At 37.1% G+C, this 10,005-nt stretch overlaps 1 protein-coding gene across 2 annotated transcripts in view; it reads left to right on the top strand.

Moving 5' to 3' along the window:
- The window catches only part of LOC125648959 (uncharacterized), a 30,326-nt gene extending 21,322 nt beyond the window's left edge, over window positions 1-9,004 (top strand). For both annotated transcript variants that reach the window (XM_048876038.2, XM_048876039.2), the window contains exons 15-18: window positions 31-422; window positions 929-1,041; window positions 1,206-1,265; window positions 7,967-9,004. In XM_048876038.2, coding sequence (XP_048731995.2) covers window positions 31-422; window positions 929-1,041; window positions 1,206-1,265; window positions 7,967-8,727 — 1,326 coding nt within the window. In that variant the 3' untranslated portion in view covers window positions 8,728-9,004. The remainder of the gene's footprint in view (window positions 1-30; window positions 423-928; window positions 1,042-1,205; window positions 1,266-7,966) is intronic.
- Window positions 9,005-10,005: the final 1,001 nt, after the last annotated feature.

Here is a 10,005-nt window from a genome sequence, read left to right on the forward strand (position 1 = left end):
ACTTTTATAAATGTAAACCTTTTATTTCAGCATGGTCCACCACACCTGACAAATCTGGTGGTGCAGGGACCTCCCCCTGTACAGTCTCAGTCCCCATCCCAAGGACAACTGGTCCAGTCTCCCTCCCAGGGACAACAACTGGTCCAGGCACCTATTACACATGTCATCCAGGCTCTACCCCCCACACAGATCATACATGGTCCTCCTCCTTCACAGATTGTCCAGGCACCACCTCCAGGGTTCCAGGCACCACCACCACATCTCATACATGGGCCACCTCCTCCTGGGCAGTTTGCAGCACCCTATCATCTGGGGCCACCTCCTGTGGTTTCCGAGGGAGTTCCTGTCATGTCACAGAGCACTCAGCCACCTCTGGGCTCTCCAGTCTATTCTGTACATACATCTATCTCAGAGGAGGGCAGGTTTGTATTCAATGAGGAAAATCATCCATTTTTTTATACCCTGGTCTTTTGTAGATTCATTATCAATCCCATATAAGTCATATAGGGGCATTAGCTGTGAAAGTGATGGCAACCATTTTCATCTCAAAATCTCTGAATGGCATAGGAATATATATTGATGACTAATTAAAACATTTATTTTTTACAAAAACAAGGGAAACCTAATGAAACTACTTTAGATAACTGCTTTTCATGTAAAGAAATATATAAGGAAGAATTTAATCACCAAGATTACATATTCATGTGCCTGCTTTGAGGGTTAAAAAGTGTTTGAAATAATTAAATACCGGTGTTATTACTGAAATAAATGATATAGAGCAATTTTCATTGAATTCAATTTTTGATGACAAAATTATAGATAATGCCCCTGTAAGTTTGGAAAGCAAAGCAAAAATTGTACATGTATAGATTTGGTAAAATTATTATTTGTGTTGATGATTGTTACTTTGTATGTGTAACTGCTTCAGGGTTACCCACACATACACAGTGCAGTCAAGTAGTGGAGGATTGGCCACACCCCCACAAGAATTGTCTAGTGATCCAGACAAAAAACTGATGCCCCCGCCAGCTCTGCCAGCAGGTTGCAAAAATTTGTCATGATGTAAAGAAATCTGTATTACATTACCTATAATTTACCCGAAAGAATTTATTTCCTGGCCACGATATTTTTGAAATATTTAATCGATGAAAATTTTGTTTTATTGTCTTTTTATAGTAGTGATTTTGTGATCCATATTTCTGTAGGTGTAAAGCGGCCATCATCGGACAAACTGACAGAATCACCAGAAAGAAAGAGCAGGAAAGGTAAACGAGGCCAAGTCAAAATTAACTCAAATTAGTTTTAAAGGGGCGTGGACATGATTTGAGCCAAAAATTTCCAAATTTTATTTTTCCATTTTTGTAAAATTAGATTATTGCATTTTCGAACATTGTATGCAGGCAAGCAAGAAGGTAGGCCCACAGAATAAAATAAAAAGAATGCGATTTAAATGGACATGATTTTAGCGAAAAATTTTCAAATTTAATTTTTCCATTTTTAGCTCACCTGAACCGAAGGTTCAAGTGAGCTATTCTGATCACATTTTGTCAGGCGTCCGTCTGTCTGTCTGTCCGTCTGTCCGTAAACTTTTCACATTTTCGACTTCTTCTCCAGAAGCACTGGGCCAATTTCAACCTAACTTGGCCAAAAGCATCCTTGGGTGAAGGGCTTTCAAGTTTGTTCAAATGAAGGGCCATGTCCCTTTCAAAGGGGAGATAACCACAAAAATGCAAAAATAGGGTGGGGTCATTTAAAAATCTTCTCAAGAACCACTGGGCCAGAAGAGCTGAAATTTACCTGAAAGCTTCCTGACATATTGCAGATTCAAGTTTGTTCAAATCATGGCCCCCGGTGGTAGGATGGGGCCACAAGGGGGGATCAAAGTTTTACATACAAATATATAGGGAAAAACTTTAAAAATCTTCTTCTCAAGAACCACTAAGCCAGAAAAGCTGAGATTTACATGAAAGCTTCCTGACATAATGCAGATTCAAGTTTGTTCAAATCATGGGCGCCTGGGGTTGGATGGGGCCACAATAGGGGATCAAAGTTTTACATACAAATATATAGGAAAAATCTTTAAAAATCTTCTTCTCAAGAACCACTGAGTCAGAAAAGCTGATTTTTACATGAAAACTTCCTGACATAGTGCAGATTCAAGTTTGTTCAAATCATGGCCCCCGGGGATAGGATGGGGCCCCAAGTGGGGATCAAAGTTTTGCACACAAATATATAGGGAAAAACTTTAAAAATCTTCTTCTCAAGAACCACTAAGCCAGAAAAGCTGAGATTTACATGAAAGCTTCCTGACATAATGCAGATTCAAGTTTGTTCAAATCATGGGCGCCTGGGGTTGGATGGGGCCACAATAGGGGATCAAAGTTTTACATACAAATATATAGGAAAAATCTTTAAAAATCTTCTTCTCAAGAACCACTGAGTCAGAAAAGCTGATTTTTACATGAAAACTTCCTGACATAGTGCAGATTCAAGTTTGTTCAAATCATGGTCCCCGGGGATAGGATGGGGCCCCAAGGGGGGATCAAAGTTTTGCACACAAATATATAGGGAAAAACTTTAAAAATCTTCTTCTCAAGAACCACTAAGCCAGAAAAGCTGAGATTTACATGAAAGCTTCCTGACATAATGCAGATTCAAGTTTGTTCAAATCATGGGCGCCTGGGGTTGGATGGGGCCACAATAGGGGATCAAAGTTTTACATACAAATATATAGGAAAAATCTTTAAAAATCTTCTTCTCAAGAACCACTGAGTCAGAAAAGCTGATTTTTACATGAAAACTTCCTGACATAGTGCAGATTCAAGTTTGTTCAAATCATGGCCCCCGGGGATAGGATGGGGCCCCAAGGGGGGATCAAAGTTTTGCACACAAATATATAGGGAAAAACTTTAAAAATCTTCTTCTCAAGAACCACTAAGCCAGAAAAGCTGAGATTTACATGAAAGCTTCCTGACATAATGCAGATTCAAGTTTGTTCAAATCATGGGCGCCTGGGGTTGGATGGGGCCACAATAGGGGATCAAAGTTTTACATACAAATATATAGGAAAAATCTTTAAAAATCTTCTTCTCAAGAACCACTGAGTCAGAAAAGCTGATTTTTACATGAAAACTTCCTGACATAGTGCAGATTCAAGTTTGTTCAAATCATGGCCCCCGGGGATAGGATGGGGCCCCAAGGGGGGATCAAAGTTTTGCACACAAATATATAGGGAAAAACTTTAAAAATCTTCTTCTCAAGAACCACTAAGCCAGAAAAGCTGAGATTTACATGAAAGCTTCCTGACATAATGCAGATTCAAGTTTGTTCAAATCATGGGCGCCTGGGGTTGGATGGGGCCACAATAGGGGATCAAAGTTTTACATACAAATATATAGGAAAAATCTTTAAAAATCTTCTTCCCAGAACCACTAAGCGAGAAAAGCTGAGATTTATATGAAAGCTTTCTGATATAGTGCAGATTCAGGTTTGTTCAAATCATGGCCCCCTGGGGTAGGATGGGGCCACAATAGGGGATCAAAGTTTTACATACAAATATATAGGGAAATTTTTTAAAAATCTTCTCAAGAACCATTGGGCCAAAGAAGTTCACATTTACATGAAAGCTTTCTGACACAGTGTAGATTCAAGTTTACAAAAACCATGGCCTCCGGGGGTAGGTTTGGGGCCATAATAGGGACTACGGTTTTACATGCAAATAGATATGGAAAATCTTCTGATATGGACCAAGGTGACTCAGGTGAGCGATGTGGCCCATGGGCCTCTTGTTATTGTTTACAATGTTTAACTAAAATATTTCTAATGGTTAACCAAAATTTTAAGATCAGTGGTTGAGTAACATGTTAGATACAGCACTCACAATTCTTTGCCATGCTTTGTTTACATACAGATTGCTTTATAGAAAATAACATGCTTGAAATGTGCTTAACATTAAAAACTATTTCATCGTGTTCGGAATTAACTTGTAAATTGAAAAATCTGCTATAAACGAACTTTTACTAGTATAGTTAACCTATATGTAAACTAAAACATGGCATGTTTACATATCAAAGAGTTGTGAGCTCTCTATCTCCCATGTACCTTGACTACTGACATTCAAAATTTTTGCTAACCACTAGATATACCTTAGTTAAGCATTCTAAACATTAAAAATGGAAAAATAAAATTTGAAAAATTTCATCTCAAATCGTGTCCATGTCCCTTTAAATCACACTCTTTTTATTTTACTCTGTGGGCCTACCTTCTTGTTTGCCTGCATACAATGTTCTAAAATGCAATAATCTAATTTTACAACTAATTAGCCACTATGACAACTAGGGCTTTGCTGACAGGACTGATGTCTCCATGGGGCAGTTACACTGGAGTGTATCTTATCTTGGCTCCCAGTGATCTCTGCCAATGGCAGTAGATCAGGGTCTTGTCACATGGTCCAGTTATAAACACCCTCGTAGGAAGTAAGAGCAATGTGTAACTTATTGCTAGGAAAGCATTGTTAATGACGAGTGCTATGCATCAAGGAAAGAAAACAGTTTACTACATGAATTAGATTAATATTCTGTATTAAAAAGAATTCACGTTGCATTGTTGTATGATATTATTGGATAATTAATTTAAAACTCGTGTGAAATTTCTAACCTCCGTCACTGTTTCAATTTATGCAGTTTATTCAAAATACTTTGCTTAGCAGGGTTTTAGATACATCGAATAGGAATATTGTGTTATTAAATGATGTGAATAACTTATTAAACTAAAATGATAAATACAAACAGTAAATGATTTAAAGTAATGTGTATAAAATACTGTAATCATTTCAATTCATCAGTTTTCCTTGATTGCCAAGAATTTACATTTTCATGAATATGGATTCTCTGTAAATTGGAATATGAAGTAAATTTTTGGTTTGAAATTCTTATTAGAAAGAATTATCGACATGAAAAGAATTCATCAGAAATCTTGAAAATAACCTTTATTAAGGGCAGTATTGCCTTCATAGATTTTTACGTTTTGTACAATTTTAAAAAGCTAATTAAAGAGACACTACAGCTCATTTTCCACATTTTAATAAAGTGTTTTTAAAACCATGTATTGATAAAATGATAAATTTCATATCGATACTGACAATTTTGAACAATTGGGATGCATCAATTTACTCTCAACTGCGCTTTGAAGATCGTTTGGAATTCAAAGGTTTCTTCATGCTGACTCGGACTTTTGAATGCTTATTTACATCACGTGGTTTTGAATGACAGCAAAGGTGTTCTGTAGGAAATTATTTAAATTCCCCTTCAAGGGGGTCCACACTCACCTTTCAAGTATAAGATTATTCCCTGCTCCTTATAATAAATAATTATAAATCATTATTTCAACAGAAACCTTCCATGTTCCCACTGACCGATGTTTTTACAACTAACACGTGTTGTGTTCAGATAAAAATAGCACTTACTTTTAAACGTTGTGTCTTCGCAGCTAGTCTCAATGGCAGATTTAGGGGGCCAGGATCCCCCTCCCTTTTTACCCCACAGATTGTGAATGAAAATCCAAATTTTGCACCAGAATGGCCGATTACTTTGGCTAATCTTTGACTTTCACACCCCTCTTCGAAAATCCTAGATCCGCCACTGAGTTACATGCGTTTCTCCGAGCTCTTTGTTTTCCAACGGTCAAACTGATACCAAGGTAAATTTTATTTCACGTATGAGTTTTATCTCATTCTAATTTTACCTCTTTTCTCACAGAATCTGTCAAAATTCTAGATCTATCAACTACACTTTCTCTTACTGGATGACATGCTGCACTGTTTACTGTCTATGCGCATGCATCTGAAGACTGAAAGGAGGAGACTCGATATTTTGTGTATAGGCCATCAAAAAGTATTAATTTTTACGTTAAAACGATAATTTTTAACTTTAGATAAGTGTTATTTTCGCAAAGTTCATACTTTCAACAATGCAACAAAAATTGAGAAAGCGCTGGGAAAATTGTCATTTCATGATTTTTGCGCAAAATGAGCTGTAGTGTCTCTTTAAATTCTCATTAATCATAATTAGATTTCATCAAACACTGCCCCAGTGACCTACATTCTTGTTTTGGCTTTGAATATGCCTGTTTGGTTTGTTTTTGTTTGGGATTTTTAGAGGAGAGGGGTTATTTTTAGAAATTCTGGGGAGTTTTGAAACAAATATTTCCTATAGGGTACAACAATGTTAAAGGGGATTCAAAATGTTCAAATGAAGGGACACATCCTTTTCAAAGGGGAAATAATTAAGAAATAATGAAAATATGATGACATCTTTTAAAAATCTCCTCAACAATCACTGGAACAGAAAAGACAAAATTTAAGTGAAAGGTTCCTTAAAGAGTATATATTCAAAATTACCCAAATCATAGAGTGGGGCCTCAACAGGGGATCAAAGTTTTACATGGAGATTTATAGGAAATATCTTTAAAAAGTTTCTTCTTAAAGGGACTGATTCACGATTTTCCCCATAATTTTGTTTTTCACTTTTAATGATCAAAATCTACTGTCTATCGTGTTTGAAATATTTCACATGAAAATTAAGGTTATATATTATCACAGAAGCTCATTTTAGAGAATTTATTATTTGTTTTGTAAACAAAGATTGCGGTATGCTATTGTTTACAAAATTTTCAAAAGAAATGGATATTGATCTAAGTTTATTATACTTTTCACATTTCAAGCATATTTGGGATAAAATGTGTCAGCTAAAAGTTAAAATTTGTGACTATGCAAAATTAAGATGCATTATATTGCAAAATCAATATTTCACTTGTTTGTTTACATAAAAAGACTCGAGTCTTTGTTTACATAACACAGATTTAAGGCTAAAATATTGCTTTTATTCTTGCATTCAGAAGGTCAGAATTTTGGCTGTCAACATTAAATGAGTTACATTTTTAATGTTTAACATCAAAAATGAAAAATATTTTTATCAAAAATCATGAACCAGTCCCTTTAAGAACAATAGGCTATGATTAGTCATATCAATATATTTATATTACAAATCACATTTTTCTGATGAATCAACCAATTTTAGCGCTCGACACAATCCGTTCATATTGACTATGAATGGATTATGAACTAGTTTAAAGCGCGCGACTGAGAGAGCGTAATGATTTGAAAAAATACAACATGTGTTACAAAGATCTCGCAAGTCACACCTTAGATTAAGATTGTGAACTTATGTGGATTATCATCCCAATATTGTGGTCTCCTACCTCCAAAATACAGTGCACCATGCAATGTTGATAAAAAGCAGGGTAAGACGAAGTGTGACGTCATGTCTATGTGTTGACGTATGTCACAATACAACTGTGACAGGCTAGGAGTTTGTTTTATGCAACAAAATAGAAGCAATGTAAACAAACGGTGATTTACTAAATGAATATAAATATAAGAAATGAATAGCATTTTAGAGATGTTCATGGTCAATATGACGGATTTGGATTTGAGGCAAATTCTCTGTGAATCGCTAGTGGGATTCACAGAATTTGCCTCAAATCCAAATCCTTTCATATTGACCATGAACAGCTCAAAAGTGTTGTTCATTTCTTAAATGGGATTAAATTTTACATGGGAATATATATAGTAAAAGGTCTTCATACCTTTTTATAATGTGGTAGAGGTTTTTTTTTAAAGTTGCTAGAAGTTGTACTTTGTATATGTATACAATGAAATATGTTCAAATCCAAATAGTGCAACATTTCTTATAACAAATGTGCTTTTTTCCATGGAGCAAGGTCCTCCAGTAAGTGATGTGTTGCATGGACCTCTTGTTATGATGTTGAATTTTCATGGTTTAGACCAATGATTATGTTGATGGTTATTTGATTTTGTAGATGAGGGGTTGTCATTCTTTGTAGATGTCCCGGCCCTTACTCAACACTGAGGACTGATTTACAGTAATATGTTGTTTCTTGTAAGCAGATAGTGATGATGAGGATGAGGAGGTGAAGTCATCGCTGAGACAGCAGCACAAGGAAGCCAAAAAATATCAATACAACCAGTACTCCAGCACCCCACAGCTGTATGGACAACTCCCACCAGGAGAACAGATGCCACAGTACAGAGGGGATTCCTCTCCAGGACAGCAGTTTGAGCAGACGCAGCAGCCACCCCCACAGTTCTTACCCCCGGGACAAGTAGTGCCTCTCCCCCAGCCCACGGACACTCCACAAGGATCAGAAAACCTTGCCCCACCTGGACTTCCACAACAGATCATTATTCAGCAATCCCCTCAATTGACAGATCAGCCCCCACCCCCTACCTACCAACAGCCAGTGTACTCTGCCCCTGGCTCCCAAACCCCACCCCCTCCACCTCCCTGGACCACAGAGCCACCCCCAGTGTCTGCTGCAAGTCCTGGACCGGCACAGCCAATGCTTCCTCAGCAGATCACAATGAGTTCTCCACACCGAGTGAATCCCCCAGATCAGAGATTAATGTCAGAGGAACATAGAATATATGGTGAAGCAATACCTCCACCCCCTCCAAACTTTCAGGCGGGACCACCCCCTCCTGGATCCACTCCTCAAATTATTGTTCCCCCTCATCTTCCCCCTCCAACACAGACAATTATGTCCATTCCACAGTTCAATGGACAACCTCCTCCTTTCCCTGGTCAGCCCCCTCCACCTGGGGGATATCAGTACCCCACAGGCCCCCCTCTTACCATGTCTTACTGGTGATTCCCTGTATAGACGTCTCAGCTGGATACATGTTGGATGACGAGTGATGAAGAATTGTTGATAAATCAGTGAGGGAGTCCATTGTGTGCAATTATTTCAATAAGTGCTTGATACCAAGTTAGTTTGATTCTACCAGAGTGAGAGTGAATATGTCATTATTCAGTAATGAATGATAACCAAAAATGTGTGATTTGTAAAATTGTTAAGTTTCTGTGATTTGCTTTTAGTGGATTTTTTTTAATTTCATATTCGTATGTCATTAAATGACAAAAAGAAAGTTTCAGCTTCTCCATCGTAACTTCCCATATCTATGTAGCAATATTCTATTATCACCTGCATATAGTGTTTATATCTCAGCTGATTCAATTTGCAAGAGCTTGTTCTGCGTATGATCAGTTTTTAAATCGAAGTAGCTACTGACAAACAAATTGATGTTTCAGGAGTTGCAACTCTCTCGTTTAAAGTCAGCATTTCGCAAATTCTATGGTCGTTATAATGCTATAGTTTGCCAATACAACCTATCTTTGGGTCAAATGCTGCCTGATGTGTTTCATATCGATTGTTAGGCCGTTCTTGGCACAATGATTTTGACTACGGATTACTCCGTTGACCTGATCAAGATATAGGATTCACGGCGAGTGTGACCAATCGATAGGGGATGCTTACTCCTCCCAAGTACCTGATCCCACCTCTGGTGTGTCCAGGGGTCCATGTTTGCCCAATGCTCTACTTTGTATTCCTTAAAGGGTCATGAGATTGATCACTGTCCATTATCTTCATCTTTCATATTATGTTGCTATTTGTTTGAAAGAATCCAAGGTGTTTTATATACCTTATGGATATTTTAAGAATGAATTTTCTCTTCTTTTTTAACCGTTTAAGTGGAATCCTTGACCTAATTTTTTGATGATCTGTGAATTTGTTAATGCATAGTAAAATGGTAAACATATCATAGTTTTAAAAATCAGCAAACTTGATCAGATCAAAAAATGAACATAGAACTGAAGTCAGAATTTCAGTCATTTTTAAAATTCCTATTGACCGTAAAACAGCACTGTGAAGATACAATATTTGACTCCTATAGAAATTTGGCGTGGTTTACACATTTTGACTTGGGGGCATGGACACAATTTTTAATCGATTGAAAGTGAGTTATTAGCTTTGCCTGAGCTGAAAGCTCAAGAGAGCTTTTCTGATCACCTGTCGTCCATCTGTAAACTTTTCACATTTTCAACTTCTCCAGAACCACTGGGCTAATTTCAACCAAACTTGGCAAAA

This window comes from Ostrea edulis, chromosome 5, assembly GCF_947568905.1.
Source record: "Ostrea edulis chromosome 5, xbOstEdul1.1, whole genome shotgun sequence".
Lineage (NCBI taxonomy): Eukaryota > Metazoa > Mollusca > Bivalvia > Ostreida > Ostreidae > Ostrea > Ostrea edulis.